Below are 24,853 nucleotides of genomic sequence, written 5' to 3' on the forward strand. Positions count from 1 at the left end.
GGAAAGCTCCCCTAGCAAACCCTTGTCTCTTTCTCCAGTGTGCCTTTTTGACTTCTCCCTGCCCCAGAGATGATCCTTTTTTTAAATCATGTTTTCCCCCTGGCTCTCAGACCCTTCCTCCTCCCTCCTCTGTTTCTTTGGTTCATTATGCTATAAACCATTTTTTTTTTTTGAGATAGTATCTGGCTCTGCTACCCAAGCTGGAATGCAGTGGTGCAATCACAGCTTACTACAGCCTCGAACTCCTGGCCTCAAGGGATCCTCCTCCCTCAGCTTTTTGAGTAGTTGCGACTATAAATGTGCACTATCATACCTGGCTTTTTTTTTTTTTAAGGAAATGGGGTCCCACTGAGTTGCCCAGGTTGGTTTTGAACTCTAGGTTTTGCCCTAGGCTCAAGTGATCCTCCTGTCTCATCTTCCCCAAGTGCTGGATGACAGGTGTGAACAACCGCGGCCAGCTTGCGATCAGATTCTTACACTGAAATGCGTCGATGGGCTGTGAACCTTCAGAAAATGTATGTAAAACTTCACGTTTACTCATTTCTTTTCTGAGAAGCGGATCCAGTTATTCTGCAAGGGCTTCTGTTGTGCTGGGCGAGGGTCTAGGTCTGATCCTTAGCAGCCTCTCGGAACGTTGAAGAGCTGAGTGACTGTTCTCACCCTGCCCGTTTTCCTTCTTGAGAGTGAGCGCCAGGAGGCAAGGGCTTTGTCCATCTCTTGTTCATCACTGATTTCCTGCTGCCTTAGAACAGCACCTGGAACATAGCAGGCACTCACAAAGCGTAGTGTTCTGAATGACTGGACATTATGAGGTGGAAGATACATTTATCTTATGACTCTCCTTTTCCGAAGTTGATTAGATCTCATTATGTTATTTAAGGGTGCAGGAAGTCATCAAAAGGACTCTGGGAATTCAGACCGGGGATCGCAAAATTTGGAGCAGGTTTCAATTGGCACTCAGGTGTCTGTCTCCCTGTCCCACAGGCTGCACTCTGCAGTTGCTGGAGCCCCTTCTGACTCTAAATGACATTCTTGGTGGGCTTGGGGCCCAGCCCTGCAGGGTCAGTGCAACGTGAAAGTCCAGGACTCCTGACTCGGATTAGAGGCCATGGCAGCACTCCCAAGTTTGACTTTCCCTTGGCTTCATTTAATATGGTTCATTTTGTTTTTGAAGGTAGTTCGTTCCATAGAAACCAGACAGGGTGTTGTTTAAATAGTAGGCTGATGTCTCAATGTAACATATTGGCCCACTGAGCTCTCCAAGAGTGTGAATCACAAACCCGCCTCTGTACATTTCTGATATAGTGTGAATGTTCTGGATGTAAGAAAATCCTGTTAAGAATGATCAGGTTATCTCATTTTGCCATTAATCGTATTTTGAAATGTTAAGTTGGTAGAATAACTGCTGTTCCTGGCTGAATAGATTCTCTCAACTATAGCAAAATATTTTTAAAATCAGGTAATTCAGCCACCCATCCAAATTTTATTTGGTTTATTTTCTTCAGACTATATATATAATACTGGGACTGCATGTTTAAAGTTCAGCTTTGTGTGTGGTATTCCTGTGATAATTTCAGCACATAAAATAAGATGTTTACAAAAGCCAACCTGAGACCGATATTCTCCAGCAGTTTAGCAGCAAATCCCTACTCTGGGTATATAACAATAATTGGGATCTTTCTATTGCCTTTACATAAACTCAGATTAGTAGTAAAATCTAAGTACCATCCCATTTGGCAAACTCTTACACTTCAAGCAGTCACAAATTTGCTTCTGATTGTGCTTTTCATTCGCACCTAGCTCAGATTTTTGCCTGATGCTTTTTTAAATCCTCTCATTTACATACTGTGGTAAATTTAAAATGAGAACAGATGAATGCTGCTAAACTTTTCTATTTCACTGATGAATATGGTATTTTGCTTTAACTATCTAGCTGTTATATATTCAATGACCTTTAAAACATGAAATAGATACTTCTTTTCATATACACTGTGCAAGATGAATTATTAGTATTGTCTTCCTTTGAAACTGCGATACTGAGACACAGAGGCCAAGCAGAGCATCTGGGAACTGATTTCCATGGAACTAAAATCGGAGTTTCCTGTTCCCAGGACTCACACCCAGTCAGCCGGGCAGAGAGGCCTGGTTCACTCACGTTTTGTTCTCTTGGAGCTGTGGGAGGTGATGCGTCTCCTCTGAAAGCATTTCTCCTTTCCTCACCCCATTGCCCCAGTGCCCCACAGTCTACATTGTACCCATTTGGGCATGTTGGAATGGGTATGAGTCAGGGAGAGGATGCAGTTTTTGACTGGCTAATGTGAATTTGGCTCCAGCTAAGTATGTGTCATCTCACATGTTCTTGTTAATAATAATAATCGTGTTCTCCAGAGGAGCAAAACGAGAGTTGGAGAAGTTCAATTCTTCCACAAGTGAGATAGCCAAAGCCTTGCTCTTTCTATAACCTCTACTGTCTTCTATTTGTCCCTGTTATCTTGGTTAGGAAACACGACAGCACTTTGGAAGAGCGGGCCATTTACCTGGGCAGGATTTCAGTCAACATAACAAACATGCTATCCACTGTGCCAGGCGTCTGGAGTAATCAGAAAAATCTTCCTAGATATGGTGGAAATAATCTGCTTGATAAAATGAATAGAATCCATCATCACATAATTTTATAACTGTTCATTTGTTTTCAATAACCAAAATCAATATTAATTTTAAAATTATACACACTACTTAGATTTAAAATGCCGGAGTTCATAAGACAAGGAAAATCTAGGGCACATTTTAAAAGAAAAGTATAATTTTGAAAGGAGGGAATCTATTTCAGAATGAAGAAATGAAAACTTTCGAAAGCTTTAACAAAATAATTCCTAGGGAATTTTGAAGTTTTATTTTGCCCTAACATGAAAAAGTAGGCCAGTTGCTAAACATTAATTGCTTTACTTCCATCTATTTTTATTTTTATTTTTATTTTTTGAGACAGGTTCTCACCGTCTTCCGGGCTACAATGTAGTGGTGCGATCTCAGCTCGCTGCAACCTCCACCTCCTGTGTTCAAGCAGTTCTCCTGCCTCAGCCTCCTGAGTAGCCGGGATTACAGGTGTCAGCCATCATGCCTGGATAATTTTTAGATTTTTAGTAGAGTTGGGGTTTCACTGTGTTGGCCAGGCTGGTCTCGAACTCCTGACCTCCAGTAATCCACCTGCCTTGGCCTCCCAAAATGCAGGGATTACAGGTGTGAGCCATCGCACCCAGCTACTTCTATCTCTCTTGACCACACTTGATCATACTGAGACCAGAGGCTCTGAAATTTAATAAATGACCCTAATTCAAAATGTCTTACTCCAAATTCAGCTTGATAGCCAAGCTGTTGGCAGTATCTCACTTAAAGCAAGCCCAACATATTAAATCCAGATTTACAAAATGGCATAGTGAAGTAGTCATTCTTCACTTAGCAACATAATTCTTTGTAGTAAGTTCCTCTTGTAATGCATATAAATGTGATTCAGTTTATTAGAACCCTCTGTGTGTGCCACATTTCAAGTGCAAAGAACATTTGATGACGTTACTCAAGAAATTAGCAGCCTCTCATTTGGCCAAATATTGTTGTGGCCTCTGAAAGGAAACAAGCAAGCGGGTCTGAATGGCCTCTGGACCGAAGGGATGCATGTTCCAGGGGCGAGGACTGCTGGCGTGGGCTGACACTGTGCTGGGGACCTGTGGGAGCTCGGAGGACGGACCCAGTCAGTCTAGTCCCCACCATCCTACTTTTCTGGATCTTCCAACTCCTTACTCATCGCAGGAACCAGGAGCAGGCAGAATTTCTCTTTGTGGAAAGCCTTGCCCCTCAGTCTTCTCTCCTGTTTTGGTTTACTGAACAGGAAAGCCTGACATAATTAGGTCTGAGAAGAGTTATCCAGTTCTGCTCTCATCCTTGATCCCGCCCTGGCTGCTAGGGAAAATTCACTGATTAATTCCGTGGCTGGTTTGGGTCATGCAGATGACCCAAGGTCACTGGGCTGTTCAGGTTATCAAAAGCTAAATGACGTGGGATACTTCTAGGGATTAGTGTAACGAAGCTGCACAAATATAGTCAGATGACAAATTTGGAGATGTAGTGACAGAGTAAATAGTATTTTAAAAAAATGCATGCCTCTGAATGTAATAGTAAGCACGTATGGGAGACTCTGCTTAGAGAAAAACACAATAAGAGAAATTAGAGTGAGCAGTTAACTGTGCCTATTTTATTTTCATGTAAATACATAAAGCTAATCTTTTCACTTTTATTTTTATACCAGTATGCCTAGGTTAAAGTGGGTCATTCCCAACATTTAAAAAGCGAGTAGAGGGAGAGTGATTTGCTTGGTTTGGGTAGAGGGGTAAGGGATTGGTTTTTATTTTATTTGGGGGGCAATCTTCCATCTTTATCTCTTCATTCTTATTGTGCTTTTGCTGGACCTTGCATTCTGATCATATTTAGCTTTCTGTTGTAGAATTGGGACAGAAGGCCTAGAGTTCAGCTTGAAAATCTTTTGGTAGATGCTATATCTTTAATAAATGTTAAATACAGGCATCACACTTTTAAAGAACATTTGTTTTTTAAGGGTCTTTGTGCATTCATCTGAGGAAAAAGCAACCAAATCTGTTTTATTCAAATTCCAAATTCTAGGGGAGCAGATTGTCACAGAATACAGTGATAAACTTCCGAAACGGAAACTGGCGGAACAACCGTAGGTATTTCTCATGCGTGCTAGAGACCCCGACGCTCTGGGAGTGATCGACAGCTCTGCTGTTCTCTTTCGGTCAAGTTATTTTGTAAAAACTTAATTTATTGATTATTTCGTATGTTTTCTTTATGGAAAAATCTTATAAATATTCATATTCAGAATAGCATGTGTCTATTCTGTTGATCCTGAAGCCATAAAAGAAGTTTCATTCCCAGTGTCATATTGGCAATGAAAATTATCACAAAACCAAAAATAATTCATGTAAATGTCCACATTGTTTAATAATTGGTTTTAGATCCAAAGCATCATTCTTTCTGTTTAAACTGGTTGATCAGAACTGAATATGTTAAATGATGTATAGGAGCCCTATAGGTAATATACAGAAAGAATTCACCTTTCAAGTAAAAATGTATTCGCTTTGCTTGGCCTGTCAGTTTCTGTATTTGCAGGGGCTTCCCATTATTGACTGGCATCATGCATTGAGAATTAGTTTTTCAAACGCAGTGTATTTACTTCTGAACTCTGCTGGTAACAGTCTGTGCATACATGACATTTGTAATGCTGATGGTTGATTTCAAAGTATAGTATCTAAGTCCAATTTTTCATGCATTTTATAAAGCTTTTGTCCTTAAGACATTGATTTAAGTCACTCAAAATGGATTCTTGAAAGAGAGATCATGTCTGTGTTTACATAACTGCAACCTCAAGTGTGCTTTGTGGATTTTAGCTGGCACTCTCCAATCCCTCTGTTAACTGGTTATCAAGGGTGGTTATTACCATTTACAATATGAGGAAAACAGGAGACAGGGAATTTATTGACTTACTGTGAGACGGCATTGCTGCTAGTCAGTTAATATGCATTTTCTTCTCTTTTCTAAACAAATTTTAAAATTTAGCTGTAATATGCAAGGCATCACTCTCTGTCAGAAATATAATTGTCAGGTGTCCTGGTATGGAACCTTCAGGACCCATCCCAAATGAAGGCTCAGGAGACACAAGATACAGTTCTATCCCATCTTGACTTTCTTGTGGGTCAGAATGAGTTATTAATTTTGGGAGTGTTCTCATGAAGACACCTGACTGTTCAGCACACAGAATCTTAAGGTTTTTGCTGTAAGAAACATAATCATCCCTTTAGCCTCCCGGGCCTGGGACCCTGGCCCTGCTCTCATTTTGTGCTTCCAGGATTCTTGGTTCCTGGCCTTTTCCTTAATTCCCTAATTTCCACAGTTTGACAGCACTGAATGTTGAGTTACACTTCTTCCCACCGTATAAAAATTTCCTGACACCCCTTGTGATACCAATTGTTATGTAATAGATAATTATGTAAGATATAAATATATAATAATCATTGTAGTTCTTATCACTGTTAGAGCAGCAGCTAACTTTAGAGAGTGCTTGCTATGTACCAGCTACTCTTCTAAGCGCTTACCTGCTGACCATTGAATTTTCATAACGAGCATATAAAGTGAGTACTAGCAATATCCCCATTTTACCAATGAAGAAACTGAGGAACGGTGAGGTTCACTAACTGGCTGAAGGTCACACAGTTACTAAGTGACAGATGCCAAACTTAAACTTGGGCCATGTTGCTGCCAAATCTGTGAAGAAGGGATGCTGATGTGAAGAATCTTAGCAATATTTTAGCTCCCATAATAGTGAAAATTTGTAGAAGCTCTTCCTGTGATTCCAGTGAGATATCACGTTGTTTTATAGTCCCTTTCTTGGTGCTCTCTGAACAGCATTCCTGCCACTAAACTGCCACCGTTTTCCTACAAGAGACATCTGATCAGTTTCTGAATTGAGTCCCAAGATACATGCCTTAAGCTATTGCATGAATATCCTCTATGTGGGAAATTTCTTATGTTCTGATAGATGGAGAAAAATGTGGTGGAGATAGTAAAATATCACCAGTTTCAAACATGTTTTTGTTACCTTAAATTTGAGGCAGATTAGGGAGAGTGAGAAGAAAAAGAAGAGCAGCAATAATTCAAAATAAAAGAGTGGCAGCAAGGACATTCAGTGAAGCCTTTCCCTCCCATGATGAAAAAGGTAATCCCTCGTTACTGACAGTTCACTGGGATCTTACTGTAGGTACTTTACAGTCGTCTTTCAAGGCGTATTCAAATTATGTTTGAGGAAGTGGAGGCTTGGAGGAAGGAACTGTGGGCATAGTTGCACAGTCCGTAAGAGGGGAAGCTAGGATTTAAATAGGTTTGCCTGACTCTGAGCTTGTGCTCTCACTAAAATACCATCGTATCTTTCTGCCTCTAAAGAGAAGCTGGTCCTGCTGAACCTGGGAGATCAGTGGCCAACGTGAGGCTTTCAAGTAAGATGGAGGAGGCCAGAGGTTCAGCAGGTGTGGCCAGAAACTAGTCACTGAAGGCTGGAGGAGTCCTGCAGAAAGGCTTGGGGAATGGGGGTGGAAATAACTGTACATAAAATGAAAGAAGACACAACCTTTTGAAAGAGTGGTCATAGAAGGCGATACTAAAACATTTAGAAAGCGAGTAAGGTTTTGTTTTTTAAGAGGCAGGGTCTTACTCTGCTGCCCAGGCTGGAGTGCAGTGGTACAGTCATAGCTCACTGCAGCCTTAACTCCGGAGCTGAAGCAGTCCTCCCACTTCAGCCTCTTGAGTAGCTGGGACTACAGGCATACCAATATACTCAGCTGTTTTTATTTTTTCTAGTAATGAGGGCTCACTACGTTGCCCAAGGCTGGTCTTGAACTCCTGGCCTCAAGTAGTCCTCTTGCCCAGGCCTCAAGAAGCTAGTAAGTTTCTAATCAGTTTGCACTTTTGAGTATGCTAACGCTTTTTTAAAAATCACCACTCAATGGTAATAAATGGTGATGTGGTAATTCCAAGCTGTTTAGGAAAATTTGTACTACCAAATGTCACTGTCACTCAAGGGATTATTGCATATAGGTCTTATTTTGTTTGTTCTTTAAGGCTTTCTCTGCCTTTCTCCCTTCTGTTACCATGGCAATATTAATGTTATTGATCTGAGTGGAACATGATGTTATTCACCAGCGTGACATACATTAGATTTGTAAAGAATCTATTTATTAGAACAATTCATCAGGTGTTAAGAATGCTCATGCATTGAATTATTCTTTGGTCACCTGATACAGAAGCCTGTCCTGAGGCAAAGAGGCACAATATTTTTCACAAAATGGATGATTTCTTATTTTAAACACAAAGTGTGTGTAGCCAGCACTGCTTTCTCTGGAGGATCTACAAGAGGACTCTGGTGGCGTGTTTGTCAGCTTTCCCTGAGGCCACCTGCAGGAATGGAACTGGTGCTGGCAGGGAACAGTCACTCCCAATCTACTCAGCTCACAACGTGACTATCACCATGCCAGCCATGTCAAAACTGGACATTTCCTGTTCGCAGAAAGTTGAAGCAGGTCCGTCTTGGAGAACATCCGATTGGAGATTTTAACATGGATAAAGATGATTCGGGGGGAAAAAGCCCCGTTTTCTATTTTCACAAGCTCTAGGTCGAGCCACCCTGGCTGACTAGAGCGAAGTGTGACTGATGCATGTTTATTATTAGAAAGAGATGGAAATTCTGGAGATGGGCATTGTCTTAACTTTGTTTCAGTAATGTCATGGTCACACCAGTAAGTCCCAGCTTCCCTCCTCCTTCTGTAGCTCCTTCTCCTCTTTCCTGTCGGTGGCACTCCTGACAGCAGCGTGTTAGGCTGCTTCCCTTTCTCAGCTGCTGGAGGTCCATGGCCTCAGCCTGTGCCTCCCGGAACATCTAAAGGAACCCACAGTTCCCAGCAAGGCACTGACACTTGTATCTTACTGCTTAATTATTATACCTGTTTAATGCTACTTAGAACATTGTCAGCTGTTGAGAAAAGGTAATTATCACTAGTCAAATGAAAAACACTTTTTTGGCTGCCTTACGGATACGCATTTTACTGGTACCTTGATACGTAATGAAGCCTGATAGCAAAACTTTTGCTTGTCTCTTCTTCGAGCCACAGCTGTTTGCCTGCTAAATTCATCCCATCTGTCTTCCCTTCCGTAAAGCTGTAGGCAGTATAGCGTAAGTACAGAAGCAGTTCAGTGCTATTTTGGATAAACATAGCTGAAATTTGAATCTTTGCCATTTGCGATGCACACATTTTGTTTTACTGCTGTAAAGAGAGCTGTCAAAATACAACTACATGGATAATTTACTAAAATGCCGTCAAATATAAGGTTGATCAAAGGGAAAGTACATTGGGTCACTCTGACCATTCCAGTCTGTGCTCTGAAAGGTGTCACTGGCCTTGAGGTCCCCGTGAATTCTGTGTTGGGAGAGTGGCATCTGAAGTCTTTGCTTTAATCCTGCAGCATGGTTTTGAGGAGTTATCAGTTCCTTGTAACTGTGTCTGTGGCATGACTTTCAGAGTCTTCCAGAGGTCTCAGAAGTCCATTTTCTTCATCTTCAAAAACTGTCCACTGATGAGAGGTGTTTTCTCTTCCTTGGCACAGCCAGCCAGAGTCGAGCTACATGACCATTCTGCTGAGTTCTGAAGTTTGTTTCATTGGAACCTCTGTTACCCCTGAGGCAGTCTGTTTCACTGTCATCCCACTCCTTATTTCTGGACTATTGGTGCATCTAAATGTACCATGGTACAATTTAAAAAATCAATACTCTATAATGCCTCACAGTCAAGGGAGATGTTTTCTCGAATGAATTCCTCTTCTAGATGCTAAGATTCACGTCCACCGGCCCACAGCCCTTCCACACACATTCACTGCTTCTTCCCATGTGCAAAGGTCTTTGCGAGGCCAAAATGGGTCACGACCTTTTTGAGGGGAAGCGCCAATACCTAATATCTTTTGGTAGCCGCTGTGGTCAGCGCTCATAAGAGGTACTGGGACTTCAGGTAAGTGAAACATGGATCTTACCCCATTGGTTCTTTAAGATTTCTTTGCCTTAACTTCTCGGCCCCACTTCTCAACCCTGCATCAGTGTAGCAAAGGCGAAGGGGCCGGGCCGAGGGCCGAGCCCACTGCTTTCCGCCCTTCCCCACTTTCCAGAACTCGGTCACCTGGCTCACGCAACTGCACGAGCTGGGATGCGTGAACTAGAAGAGGAGGAACATGTGGAGTGGTGAGCTCTCATTCCTATCATCCCTGTCTCTAAAAATAACCCTCAATAAACAGATGACAGCAAAATCATCTCATGCATATGAAGACATGACGGAAAGCAGCCTCTTTTTAGGTAAGGGGCTGTGTGGCTGTGAAGGTAAGGATAGTGACCAGGGTGGTGTCCCTCCTAACGCTGTCGTGCACACATCCTTCTCACAAATGTGATCTTGCTAACAACGACACATCCTCTCTGGAGTGAAATCTTGGCTGTCTTGTTCTCCCCTGTATCCCAGTACCCAGTAGAGAAGACATTGTAGGTGCTCAGAAAAATATTTGTTGAGCAAAAACAAATGCAGGAAGAGTAGAATAACTTCATGTTGTATTTTTTTACATTACCTTAAAATTCCTACCTTTCGTACAGCCAGAAGAGGCGAGCCTCCATGTCTGCATTGCATTTAAACAGCTTTAGCAAAATCATGGCGCTCTTGGGTCCTCAGCTGCTGCCAACGAAATTGTTTACCTAGAAAGTCCCCAGGGCCTTTTCTGCACCAAGGCGTTTGCATTCTCTCATCTAGTTTTCTTTTGGAAAAAAAAAAAAAAAAAAGCCTAGTCTCCTTGGAAGGCAAAAAAAGTAGATGACTGCCACACATGCAACCAACTCTCTACTTCAACCAAACGTGGAAATGGTTTTGTCAGTGATTCTTTGGAAGCCATCGATTTCAAAAGATAAGTAAATCTTTACCCTTACCCTGTAAGGACATCTGATCTCAGGCCAATAGGTGATTTCCAAACCCAGTCAGGTCCACTGATGCTGTTCTTAAAAAATTCTTTCATTCAACACCTGCGTGTGTTGGACACTGTGCTGGGTGCTGTGGGTGCCAGCAGGATTCAGTCCTGCCTCTCAGAGAGCTAACATTTGAGTGCAGGAGGCAGACAGTCACAGTGCACTGTGGTAAGAGCCATGTGCGGAGCACAGAAGAAGGAACAGGTCAGCATGAGACCAGGAGGGGCTCTGCAGAGTGACATTGATGCCTCGGGAGATGCAGTGTATGCAGAGGAGAATAAGGCCCCTTCTCTTCTCGTGTTTCTTTGGATTGCGTACTTCAGAAAACCATTCTAGACTTAAGACCAAAAATGAGAAGAAGCACGTGACTTCTGGATGACAGTTCTGTCATCCTGAGTGTCAGCACATGGTTCTGTGCCTTGCTGGACCTCCTGACTGCCCAGCCAGCCAGTGGGACTGCTCCTGTGGCTCTCCAGCCCCACGACCAGCCTGACAGAAGTCGCTTCCTATAATGCCTGGTACAGCACAATCCACTCACATCATGGGTCCAAAGGCAGATTTTTATCTTGGGAGGGAAAAAATAATATATGTGACAAAAATTTTATCTATGGCAATGTTACTCATTAACTCCACCGTGTGATTTGTTTCTTGAGGTTTTTTAGAAGTCCACTGACATTTGTCGTCACTCTGCAGAGCCCCTCCCGGTCTCCTCATGCTGACCTGTTCCTCCTTCTGTGCTGCACACATGGCTCCTGCCTCCTGCACCCAAATGTCAGCTCCCTGATGCGCTTGAACGTTAGCTCTGGACTTTATGATAAGTCCAGAGCCTGTGCCTTCGACTCTGTTGGCATAGGTGGTACTCCAGCAGCTCTGATAGGGAGGATAGTGACATCATTCTGCTGATAGGGCACATGCCCACTTAGACCGTTTAAATAATGAAATCTCTTGGAAATACCCATCCAAGGGGTATATGTGAACTCTCAGCGTTCCCATGAGAGTCAGCAAGGTCAGTGTCATTGGCTAGAGAGAAGGCTGAAAGTAACCCTTCATTCAGAGGCCCGTGTAGAATGCTGGGTTGCTGTGCTCAGGCCCTCTTGACCCCAAAATTGTTAACATGGTACGGTGAAATGGTATTCCTAGCGGGGAACAAAAGTGGCTGTCAATATTAACATGGCCCTGTTTGACACCTGGTCCTAAAAGTGGTATTTATTTCTGTAAATCACAGTTTGGAGCACGTGGTGGTGTTGGTGCTGCTCTTTCTGAATGTTGTATGCTTAGGTTTTCCAGTTGCGTGAATTGTTTTGGGGGAGCTTATACACTTGTTCCCATCCTCTGGGATGGGCTAGTTGCTATGTTATAAACCTTAACCTTTGCGTATACCTCTGTTCTATTCATGGGAGGTCACAACTTAGTAATTCTGTATAGAATTCAAGCAGATGATTACAGGTGCTCAGCAGACTAAGATAGCTAGCATTTGATTTAAAAGGAACAAAGACCAATTCATAGTTTTCTGAGACTATACTTAATATTTCATCAGGCAGGTAAGGTTGCTGCCATTTCGTTAACTGGGATGCCAAGGAATTGCTAAAAAAAATAAATTAATACACATTATTACACATATTTACACACACTGAACTATTTCAAACCAGTATTGCTGGAATAAAGACAAAATAATACTGTGTATTTACATAACACCATAACACCTTTCATCAGAAAAATTGCAAGCCTTCGAAAACTAACTAAGCTGTACAACACCCTGTGAGGTGTGTAGGAGGTAAGGCAGAGCAATAAACGAGGCAATGAAGGAAAAAGGCAGGCAGGCAAGCGTGCTTGCTTCGGGTGAGCCAGACCCTGCGGGGTGACCACTGGCATTCAGGTCCTTGCGTCCCCTCGTGAGGAAACCTAGATTGAAAGCATCAGTACATGTCGCAGGTGATTACAGACTTGGGGATTCTGCTCTATGTTGTTTTTGCATGTAAAGTCTGCATTTTAGTTGAATTGACTGGACGGAGATACAGCATCACGTCTGCCCTGGGCTATAGCAGTGACTCCCAGTGTGATCATCTGATCGTTGTTTCACTTTTCCTAGGGCCAACCAAATACGGTTTTCTTTCTCCTTAGCCAGGATTTTGTACTAAAGTGTGACAGTTTACTCTCTAGAAATGCCTAGAGATGGCTGGGTGCATGCTGGCCCAAGGGAAAGGCATGGGTGAGTCATGGTCTCTTTAGTGAGGGTCAGGACTGGTCAGAACAAATTCACACCCAGGCCTACCTCGGTGGCTGCCGTGCCCAACACCTCCCATGACAGCCCTGGCCTGGCACTGTGGGCACAGAGGCGTGACCAGGCCTTCTGTGGAGCACCTGAGACCAGCCTAGAGCTAGAGGCAGTAGAGGGCCAGGAGAATCAGTGTGAACACAGGAGTATCACCAGGCCAATGGAAGTAGTGAATTTTGCATTTAGAATTTTGGAATAGCATACATTAACATCTTTGAATAAATTGTGAATGTACTATTCTGTTGGCGATTCAGAAAGTTCAGTCCTGAAACTTAGTGCTCATCCAGTTATGCCATGCAAAGGATTTATTCACCTCATCCTTTCAGAGAAAAGAACTTTCTCTATGTCAGTCCTTCACACAGCCTCTGTTTCGGCTTAACCTTTCAGATTTTCAGATTAATTTAGGTGTCACAGATACCCATGTTAGGATCGTTTTTCAGACACTATAATTTAAATGTCTCTGAAATGTAATAAATAGAGCTTTGTCTGGGTTTGGGAAATAATGTTTTCTTCCCAAACAGCTGTTCATTTGTATTAACAATTTTTTTTTCTGTCTCTAACAGAAAGGCAGCATTTCTTTTTTATGTATAATCTCATCTGCCTTTTCATCATGTTCACTGTGTCCAGTCTGTTGTCTGGTATTATTTTCAATATCCTGATGTACCACGGGCAGACGCCCAGCATGACTTCAGGGCTTTCTGAGGAGAAGATACCACTGGTCTTTCCAAACCCTATTCTAGGTCAGACTGTCACTCTCTATCTTAGTGGGGCTGGCTAACTTCATTACTTATTCAATTCGTCTGAGACCATTTTGGTAAAAGCATTGAAATACCAGTGCAGTATGAGCAAGTCTTTGCTCCTGTATTTAACTGCCAAAGCCAAGGACTTTGGTTTTCCATTTTGGGGGCCCCAGTTAACACCCAAAGGACGGTAGTTTATGAGGCTCTGATGAAGATGGTGAGAACTGGCATTTGGTATCTGTCAATATTTGATTTATTTGATATAGTTGATCTTCTAACAACCTTGCAACATAGGTAGAAGTATTGTTTATGTTAAATTTTACTTTGAAGAAATTCAGGCCCAGAGAGGATGAATGTCACAGATTCCCATGGCTGGCAGGATGGGCCTCATACCCTTTTCTACTTAATGCCTCTGAGATTCACTGGAGAGAAGAGTAAAGTGTATGTTCTGAACCCAGACAGTTTAAGTTCAGATCCTGTCTCTACTATTTCTGTCCTGTGCGATTCTGGGGCAGGCTACTTAACATGGGCCTAAACTTCTTCATCTGTAAAATTATAACCGTTGCGTTACTCATGTCACAGGCTTCGTTCAAGGACTGAATGAGTCACTGCACAGAAATGTTAGCGACGGTGCAGGCACGTAGTAAGTACTCAACAAATGTGAGCTAGGGCAGTTGTTTGAAGTGCCCACATAGGATACAGCCAGTAGTAGGAAGTCAGAGTGTATTATGCCGGGGCAGGAGATGTTACACAGCTCCATTCAGAGTAGACAAGCTGACTAGGGAAAGGCATTCAGGTCCGGACGGCAGGGAAAGTTCATTCCGCCTATACTGTTAGCAAAGTTAGAATTAAAAATTTCTGTTTTTGTGGTAAAATCCAGGACTATTCCAGCCTATTAAGTTAATGAAAGGCAAATAATTGATGGTGTCTGTCACTGGGGAATCAAGTCTCACTTTCAGTGGAACAGTTAATATGCAGGTCTCCACTGTTGAGGGACAGGCGTGCCACTTCCTAATGCCACATTCCAGAATCCTTTCTAGATGCCTTCATGATTTAGTCCCTTAAAGTTGGAAAGCTGTGGGGCACCATGTGCCTAAACCACACTAACTTCTAAGTCACACATCTCCGTTCACAACCTATTGTGCCCGGACCCTCTTGGACACTGCTGTTGACCATTGACTGATTATGTGATCCAAGATTTATGAATCTGGAAGTGTTGGAGGGATAGCAAAGGCTTTCAATTGTTTGTCTATTTTATTTTATTTTATTTTTTGAGACGAAGTTTCACTCTTGTTGCCCAGGCTGGAGTGCAATGGCGCAATCTTGGCTCACTGCAACCTCCCCTTCCCGGGTTCAAGCGATTCTCCGGCCTCAGCCTCCCAGGTAGCTGGGATTACAGGCATGCACCACCACGCCTAGCTAATTTTTTTGTATTTTTAGTAGAGACGGAGTTTCTCCATGTTGGGCAGGCTGGTCTCGATCTCCCGACCTCAGGTGATCCGCCCACCTCAGACTCCCAAAGTGCTGGGATTACAGGCGTGAGCCACCATGCCCGGCCTGTTTTTCTATTTTAAATCCTGTTCCCTGTTCCACTTTAAACTGGATTGAAGTCAGCAGTGGAATCAGGAGTGTGGAGGCTGCAGTACCAGAGGTGAGAACCAGTGAGAGACACTTGGCTTACGGCAATCAGTCCAGCTGCAATCAGATAGGAGACACAGTGAGGGAGTGAGGAGAATGGGAGAGAGACCCCCCTGAGATGACAGCATCCTTGTCTCTCTCAGCAGAAACAAGAGGAGAGTTCACAAGGGAAGCCCAGCGGCTATATCCGGAGAGAGGTGTCTGGCTGAGCACATATGTGCACCACAAATCCAGATTTCAGTTCCACCCGTTTACGTTTCTTCATGTCAGCATCTGATCAGCAACCTCCAAATGTTCTAGCATCCCTGGCAAATAATTTTGATTTGGGAGCCTTCTCTGGATAGTTCATTTTTACTGAAAGACTATTCTCTTGATAAGAAACTTCTGACAATTTTAGTGATGTTAAATCAGATTCCACATATATAATGACAGCTTTGCTGGTTTATATTTGTGTGTGAAGTATTGACATGCATATATCATGTCCTGCCATCTTACAAAGAACACTGCCTTTGTTTTTAACTATGCTGTAGGGAGCACCCAGCGTTCATAACACATGTATGAATGTGTGTCAACATACATAGGATGATTGAACTGTGGACTCTGTAGAGTTTACGCAGCAATGTGGTAAGGACAAGGATTTTTGTGCCACAAAACTTCCTTGTCAATGCCCAGTAGCTTTAGGTGAGTTCCACCCAAGGACAATGTTGTATGGACCAAAGGGCACAGGATTTTACAGCCATTGCTATGATAATGAGTTTAGAAGACAGACCTGGGATTGTCTTCCAGCTTTACCACTTACTAATCGTGTGAACTTAGGCAAGATATTGTAGCATCTCTTAGCCTCAGTTACCCTGTCCATAAAATGAGGATCATATAATATTATCAATACCTTCTTCAGAGGGTTGATGTTACGATTTTTTTTTTTTTTTCAGACAGTCTTGTTCTGTCGCCCAGGCTGGAGTGCAGTGGTGCAGTCTTGGCTCATTGTAATCTCCGCCTCCCAGGTTCAAGCAATTCTCCTGCCTCAGCCTCACAAGTAGCTGGGACTACAGGTGCACATCACCACGCCTGGCTAATTTTTGTATTTTTAGTAGAAATGGGGTTTCTCCATATAGGTCAGGCTGGTCTTGAACTGCTGACCTCAGGTGATCCACCCACCTCAGCCTCCCACAGTGTTGGGTTTACAGGTATGAGCCACCGTGCCAGCCTTATGATAAGATTTTAAAATGGGGCCAGATGCAATGGCTCATACCTGTAAACCCAGTGCTTTGGGAGACCAAGGTGGGAGGATCACTTGAGCCCAGGAGTTTGAGGCTACAGTGAGCTGTATTCACCCCAGTACACTCCAGCCTGCGTGACAGAGGGAGACCCTGTCTCTAAAAAAAATTAATAAAAATAAAATGGCTGAAAAAGCATTTAACACAGTAACTGCACATAGAAAGGGCTCAGTACATATTATTTATTGCTTTTGTTATTTTTATTGTTGAATCTCAGTCACCTCACTCATTAGATTGAAGGAATACTTCCTATGTAACAGAGCTGGGCTTCGGAGTTTACTGAGCTAATGTATGTGAAAAGCACTCTGAAGCACTCTAGGAAAATAATAATGATTGTGTATTTATTTACTGAGGATCTACTGAGTGTCAGTCACCTTGTGTACTCTCTAATTCTCACAACAATCCTGTGAGGGACTTAGCAATATTTTATATAGCCAGTGAAGAAACAGGCTTACAAGGATTTGCTTAGGATCATGCTCAGATTTCAGCCTAGATCTGTTTTATTTTAAATGCAAATTCATCCTTCTACACAGCCACATATCAATGATAATAACCTTGAGAATTGCTAATAATAGTTTGTTGACTTTATTAATGGTTGAACTGGGCTCATATTATCTAGTTTAGGCTGATGTGTCATTTTTGAGTAGTATAGCATCCGCTGCATGCTTTTTTTGTTAAAATGTATTATTTTGATGAAACATACTTAATATATACTCACTCACAAATTTATTATGTAGCTACCTACAGAAGATGTTTGTGCCACTAAGCCCTTGGCTATGAAGGCAGTTCCAAATAAAAGAACATGTCAGCAGAGTCCTAGGCTATGACCGTGTGGTTGAAATACACATGCTGTCTGTCCTCAAGGTGAATAATTTGAAGGGCATACTTTTTTGAATGGATAAATTCTGATTTTTATTATAATTTTCAATGCCTTTTCAGTCACTCCTCATGTTTTTACATTTCAGTTACATGAATTTTCATTCATATTGTGGATTACAAGTAAACTGAATTTACAATTTGATGCCCCTGCCTGCATACTAATGATAACTAGCTTATTGCTCACCAGCTAACTGATCTGCTCAGATTGGCATATTGGACCCTGGGCATATTCATGAGGTAATGTATCTGCCGACGTGCGCCTGTGTGCATCTGGAACCTAGTGTATTGCAGGGAGAGAGGCCTCGGCTTTTCAGTATGGGCCCTTCCTAGCTACAGGGCTTTGCCAAAGTGTGTATGTGTGTGTGTGTGTTTAATCTTCTAAGCCTCAGTCTCCTCATCTATTAAACGGGAATGATAATGCCCATCTCTCAGAGTTTCCGGGCAAGGAAAGGGGTATTTCAGATAACGTGCAACATACTCAAAACATGTCACTTCCCCTTCCACTCTGCCTTGATACACACACACAAAATGTCTAGCAACAATAGAATATTTGTTTTGCTTTTTCGCTGGATCCTATATCCGCACACGTGAAAAACCATGTCTGGTTAACCAACACGAGGTCTAAACAGATTTGCAGGGAGATCAGTCACCTGTGACTGAGATGATGCCACCCAGGAGGTGGCCTGGGTGTGCAGGGCCTTCTGCCCAGATGTGGAGCCAGTGCCGCAGCTGCCCCTGACAGGGCGGGGCCCTCAGAACCCCCCTCACTCTACCTTTTGGGTTTTCGCCCCTAAAGCCAGCATCCTGGCCTTCATCACTCACGTGTGCTTGCCAGGTTTCACTTCTAGTTCAGAAGAAACCCATACTTTTCACCTGTGTGTTTCTGATCACTGGCCTGATGGAATATTTTTCTACTGCCCCCACTTTTCCCAACTGCTCTAAGTTACAAATGGCCAGATTTCAGTCATTAGGAGAGTAGATTTTTTTTTTTTTTTTTTTGCAGCCTGTCTCACTGGGGGCTGGCTTCCAAGGAGGCAGCCCGTGCACTCACAGGCCAGGAGAGCCAGGATTTCGACGGTGTCAACAATCTTTGCTCATCATACCAAAAAAGCCCTGTGTCGGTGCCGACTCATTAGCATACAGCCGTGCTGTGCTTGCTAACAAAGCAGGCTCTGGGTATCTGCTAGTTTCTCAGCTTGTCTGTCTTCCTTGACCAAAAAGAAAAGAAATAGATTCAGGCAAGGGTGTTGTCCCCCTCCTGTGGCAAGAAAACATCACAAGGATTCCCAGAGGGAGAGAGCTCTGAAGTGATTTTAAAGCCACCATCCTTGGGAGGAAGGAGACTGTCCACCCTTTCTTTGTTTTGGTGATCTTCTTTTATAGCATCCACAAGCAAAAAAAGAAAAAAAAATTGTGTTCTCTAGTTAAAAATGATTGAGCCCTGAATAATTCCTGGTCATCTCTTTTGCAGTTTTTTCGTTGTTGCTGGAGTGCTTAAGAAGAAATATCCGTATAGGCAGAGGTATATAAGCACGCTTCCCCTCGTTCTGCCTTCTATCCCTCTTGTGTTGGGGGGATGGAGGGAAGAAGAAACGTACAAGCAGATGTGCTGCTAGATCTACAGGCTTCTGCCAACCATATGGCATCTTAAGGAAAGATGGTTGGAGCGTCTGGATTAGCAAAGAGTCGGGATGGGAAGCCATGTGTCGTGTTGGTACAGGCAGTTGTTTGAGCTCTCTCTAAATGGCTTCAGGAGATTGTGTAATGGAACAAATGGTCCTGAGAGCCCAGGAACAGGCTTGCCGCGGCTGGAGAGGCAATTGGCCCTCGGGCGGGTGCCGCTTCCCTTCTCTCCCCCAGTATTACGTATTCTTCATTTAATGTTCTTTGAACTCTAAGACTTGACTAGGAACTTTTCAACTTATTACGCTTGTGGGTTCTGCCTGTCTCTGTGTCTGCCTGAACTCTACTCTCTGCCTAATCTGGTAATTAATGCCCGTCCTGTTCTGTGTCCTCTTCCTCGGCCCTCACAGGGGGTCCAGGCGCAGGCCAGACTTTGGCGCCTCTTGACAAATGCCTTTTCCGGGGAGGCTGCCCTGCTATTGGGGGTTCGGGGTGAAGGGAGGGTGTATCCACCCATCAGAATTCCCAGAAACCTCAGGAGATGGAAAATCTTTCATTTCTTAATGATTTAACTGAGAGTTTTATGTGGTCCCAGGTGTGGAGCACATGAGAAATTTGTACTATCATTATTTTGGACCTCATGTGCGGCCTTAAAAAAAAAAATCACTCTATTTTCATACTAGCAAAAGCATTGGACTGTTAGGTCACATGTACCATTTACTCAGCAATTTGAGACCTCAGGATTCTACTCACTAACACATAATTTGAATACTGTATTAATATACTGTAAATTGAAGAATTGAAACACTATGAGACTGGTATCACATGGGCAGTATTTCAGCTGTGGTCAGGTTCTCAGGCCATTCTTATTTTGGGCGGCTGGAGGCAGAATAAGCAGTGAGACTTCGCAGCTAGAATAGACCTGGTGACTGTTCTCTTAGGAAAGCTCTTTGGACATTTCTGCTGCCTTTTAGGGCGAACAGATCTTGTTTTGCTGATGTTTTAGGGGCACTGCACACGCAGTGCAGCGTCTTTGGCTGCTAAAATTGTTAGGTCAGCCTCTTCCCTGGGATGGATAACAAAGCCTGAGGCTCCAGGTGTATCATACATTGTGCTTGATGGAAGATAAAATGGCTAATTAATTCAAAGAAACCTTCCATTTATCTGACTAAATCATCAAACCAGTTCGAATTAAGTCATGAGTTTGAGTCCCTGAGAGTAGCTGGTCAGTACCTGATGGGTGCTTTTGTTTGTTTCTAAGTCCAGGGCTGGAGAAAGAGGTCAGTCTGTGGTTTGTGCTCCATGCCATGGGAGCAGAGGGCACCGCGTTCCCTGAATCACTTCCTCCTTTCTCACAGGCAATGACCCCAGCTGCCCAGGAACCCAAAAATGGGAGCAAGTAAGAAATGCAGTGTCCGGGTTAGAAATGAGTTATCCACGGTCAACTGTGGGAAATAGGAAGCTGTCACTTTTGTTGCAGCTTCCCTCAAAGGCTCTTCAAGCAATGAAAATACATCCTAATTGATTTGCTGTGGATCAGTGCAAAGGCTTCCTCAAAAAAAGAAATGAAACCTGGAGAATGTATGACCGAACTCCAGTAGGAGAAAAGGGCATGAGTGTAGAAATCCCAGGTGTCTTCAAACTGACTCCGGCAAACAACTTTTACCGTCTTAAACAAGGTCATCTGAAAATCGTTTGAAGATTGTTACCAAATTCCTTCATAAATATTTTCTGCAAGCATAAATGTCAACCAGAAATTTCAGATAAAGTACTGTTTCTCCTGTGTGAAGTCTTTGTATTTAAAATTTATCTCATATACACAGGTTTTTAAACACTTTTAAAATTTTTCAGAGCTCATTTCATGCTGAACATGTTAAGTGCTAGGATATTCTTACTTTGTCTTCCGAGTTTAGGATCTGTGCGGGGGTGGGGGGGGTGTCTGTAGAAAGCATAATTTTGATTGTTATCCACCAATTGGAAGAAATCACCACTTTAATCCTTTTTACCTTCCAAGTGTACATGGTCCCAAATTTGTCAGCCTTAGAATTTCTTGAAACAATGCAATTAAACTGCAACATATTTTCCATCATTCTTAATTAAGACAGTGACTGAAAAATGTAGATTAACAGAAGTTACTGTTTTTATCAACATATTTTCTCTCTCTTTCCCGCCACCATCACATCCCCCTCCCCCCACCCCTTTTTGCTTTAAATGTCTGATGTCAGTTTCATCCACATGTACATTATGCACATGGCACTGAAGAAACAAAGTAAAAAATTCTCTTTTAATTCTGAGCTGCATGCCCAGCGCCACATGCACTGTCTGTTACATGTCGCTTCTTATGAGGTTCATGCTGGGAAGTTTCTTTTTAAAGGCGAAGTGTTTCTGAAGGAAAGAGTTCAGGTTGGGCAGATTGTGTTAGAAAAATCTCACTGTCTCCGAGTGGAATTAATATACTGATTATTCTGTGCAGGCTCAAACTGGCAGCGTGTGCAAAAGTTCAAGAGTGTCTCGGAATTGAAATACGGAGGAGAAAGCGGGAGATTGAGCAGAGACAAAGAACTGGAAGTAGGGCTCAGAAGTGAAACTAAATGGTAACTTTGTAAAGAAGGAAAAGGAATTCAAGTATGAACAACTGTCATAAAGCAGTACTTACTGAAAATATTTTTATGGAATCAGGAAGCCCCGTTTTTTATGGCACGTTTTAGGATTGGTCTTAAAAGTGAGTTTGGTTATTGGAGGAGAGCTGAGGGGGGAATACTGTCATGCCCAGGACCTTTTTATGTTCACTTCTTTGAGTTCTTCAGATCCTTGCCAGTTTCAATTAAGTCACGTGAGAAGCTTAATCACTAACATAGAAATTTAAATGGGCGGCAATATTTCTTTGGCCTGTTAGCCAAGATTCTTTTTTTCCTATTTACTAAAATTTGAGTCCTCCATGATCATTGACAAACAATGATTCATCTGTTTACAAATAAGGAATTATAAGAAAAGCCAATGTCATCACGCAGCACCTTTCCCGTCGCGGGGAAATCAGCCTTTTTACTCATTGCTTCTCAGGGGAAAGAACTTGAGACATGAGCATGGAGTTAATGAAGCTTTCACCCATCTCCTCCTCTCAACCGCCATCTCGGTTTAATCCTCTCCTTCTGCCAAAGTCCAGAGGCCCTGCGAGCCCCCGCCGGGTCGCCTGAGCCAGATGCTCCGCACCCAGCCTCCCCCAGCCCCGGGCCGGCTGCCTTCCAGGTGCGCGCTCCCGGCCTCTCGCGGGGCTGCGGGGCTCGGCCGAGCCGGGCCTAGTATGCAGAGAGGAAGCAGCCGCCGGGAGGTCGGGGTGGGCGGGAGGCGGAGAGGACCCGGCAGCGCCCGGCGGCGCTGGGAGCTGGCTGCCGAGGCCACCCCGGCCAGCGAGGGAGAGGGGCGTCTCCTGCCCGGAGCGCTCCGCGGTGGCCGGAGAGCAGGTGCTGGCGTGCGGGAGGCGCACGTGGAGCCCTGCGGTCTGCTCCACCTGCAGAAGCGCCGCTGCCCCGGCGTGGGCTGGGAGCTCGCGGGACAGGAGCGTGGCCGTGGAGCGCTGGGCGAGATGCGCTCCCCGGACTGGCTGAGTACGGGAGGAGGCTCGTCCTTAGCCCGCACAGCCGCTCCTAACTCCGTTAACAGAATTTCGCTAAACTCCGAGACTGAAGCATTTTGCTGGCAGCATTTAGAATGGGGGGAAAATGTACCTTCTGTTTAGCAGTTGCTCTTTTTGAAGCAGAAAATTATCTCTAGGGATGACTTAGTAATCGGGTACCCCATTGCCATGCGGGTCAGGGTTTGGGAGAATGCCTGGATCCTGCCAATGCACCTCTGTAGAAGGTGGCATTCGCCTGGGAGGAGAGGAGCTGGCAGGGCAGGCCACCTCCAGACAGGTACAGGCCCTAAGCTCTGTCCTGCAGCCCCTCTCCCATCGTCCTTTGCTATCAGGGCAGTTGCTTCTCCTGCCACTAAGCCTTGCTTCTCCCAGCTCAGCCAAGACACTGGCATATAGCAGTGAACGCTGTCTGGATGATTTAGCATGTCTGAGGGCCGGAGTCTTTCTGTTGCCCGCAGGGGTTTCCTCATCTACCAGCAGGTGCTCACCAGGAGCGGGGCCGTGACTGGGACCCATGGCCTGTGCCGTGAGGGGCCACTGTGCACTGTCACCAGGAGCAGCTCCCAGGAAGGCCTCTGCTCCCCCTTCCCTCTGGTGCCACTTACTCAGGAAATCTTCCTGTAGGAAGGATGTGTATTGTGCTCTATAAGCAACAGTAACCCAGTCTTGTGGAGAGGCAAAGCCCTTGGCCACTCTCAGACCATCCTGGGAGGTCCTCTGGGCCTTCTGAGTTGAATCCCAGGCTCTCCCCTGCTTTCACAAGGACGCAAGGCTTGTGCACATAGAGGGTTTCTGGTTGGAACTCCTAAAAGTTGATCGAGAGATGGTGCTAAACTGGCATATTCCAAAGCCATCTTGGTATTTGTTCTTTGTCACCTTCCTCAAGCTCAAGGTGGTTTTTGGGCTACAGTGGGGCATTCACAGAACAAGTGCTACTTTTGAAAAACAGAGAAAGGAGTGTTGGAAGTCTAGACTGGTTCTCTTGACACTCATTAAAAATCAAAATTTTGCAGCCCAAATATTAAAACTGGACTCTGCTTATTCCTCTTCCCCACAGTGGCACACAGCTGGGCAGGCTCATCCCGTCTGCTGCTGGAGCCCAGTAGAAACCAAATGAACCTCCAGCAGGTCTAATCACTCGGACCTGTCATGGACCCTCTAGCTGGAAGAGTTATGCCATCATATTATCCCAACACTCATCACTCTGTGGAGGACCCCTTTTACTAAATGATTTATTGCTCTTTGCAGAATTCCTTTGGCTGCAGATTTTATTTCTGAGTCACTCTGTTCAGCTCAATTGGTCGCCTTCAGTTACCGTGGCAACCAGCAGATGGGGTTCTTTGACAAGGGTCAGCGGGGAGGCTGCCTTGGTTTAGACAGAAGAGGAGCTAAATAAAAAGCTTTCAGCATTGACAGTTCTGTAGTGGATGGCCAGGAGTTGTTATCAAATTACTTGCATTAAAACCTAATTAAGATGTGTGCCAATAAGTTCGCTGTAGTGATTGAATCTGGTTACTTAGCTGCCGTGGGCCCACTCTTATTCCATCACTCCTCTGCGGTCAGTTTCGCTGTCCCAAGAATGGTTAAATATGAAGGAAACTGAGGAGACCTCACCCCACTGTGGAACTCGACATACTCTGGGACCACTCCAGGAGGGTTTTAGTCTATGGGAGCACCAGGAAGACCTCATTCAAACAGAAACTTCCTGAAACCACAGCAGTGTGCCCCCAGACCCAGGATGGCAACTGAGCTGGACCTCCATGCGTCCGATAGCGCCATGTCTTCCTTTAAGACTACTGGTAATTTAATTGCAAATAGCATTCAACAAAATGAAACTGGTCTGTAATCATTCCAGGTTAAAGAAGTCTAAACAGAGACATGACAACTAAGTGTGAAGGATCTTTTCTGGGGCGGGAAGAAAGGAACACTATTGGGCCAGTCGACAAGATTAGAATCCAATTTGGTAGGTTAGAGGAAGCTATTAGATCAATGTGAAATTTACCATAGTTGGTAATATTCTGTGGTTCTGTAAGAAAATATCTTTATCCTTAGATATAGATAAAGATAAAAGGGCAATGGTGCATGCAGCTTACTCTCAACTGGTTCTGTACGTACACACACACACACACACACACACACACACACACACAAAGGCAGGAGAGTATAACAAATCAAAATCAG

The 24,853-nt window shown here is 43.9% G+C and overlaps 1 protein-coding gene across 7 annotated transcripts in view; it reads left to right on the forward strand.

The window, feature by feature from the left end:
• The window catches only part of SDCCAG8 (SHH signaling and ciliogenesis regulator SDCCAG8), a 246,073-nt gene that overhangs the window by 199,485 nt on the left and 21,735 nt on the right, over positions 1 to 24,853 (forward strand). Inside the window, exon 16 of one of the 7 annotated variants that reach the window (XM_074385417.1) lies at positions 392 to 24,839. The exons of the other annotated variants lie outside the window; for them this stretch is intronic. Coding sequence (XP_074241518.1) covers positions 392 to 401 — 10 coding nt within the window. The 3' untranslated portion in view covers positions 402 to 24,839. Of the gene's footprint in view, positions 1 to 391; positions 24,840 to 24,853 lie in introns of those variants that run through there. 7 annotated transcript variants of the gene reach the window in all.

This window comes from Saimiri boliviensis, chromosome 14, assembly GCF_048565385.1.
Source record: "Saimiri boliviensis isolate mSaiBol1 chromosome 14, mSaiBol1.pri, whole genome shotgun sequence".
Lineage (NCBI taxonomy): Eukaryota > Metazoa > Chordata > Mammalia > Primates > Cebidae > Saimiri > Saimiri boliviensis.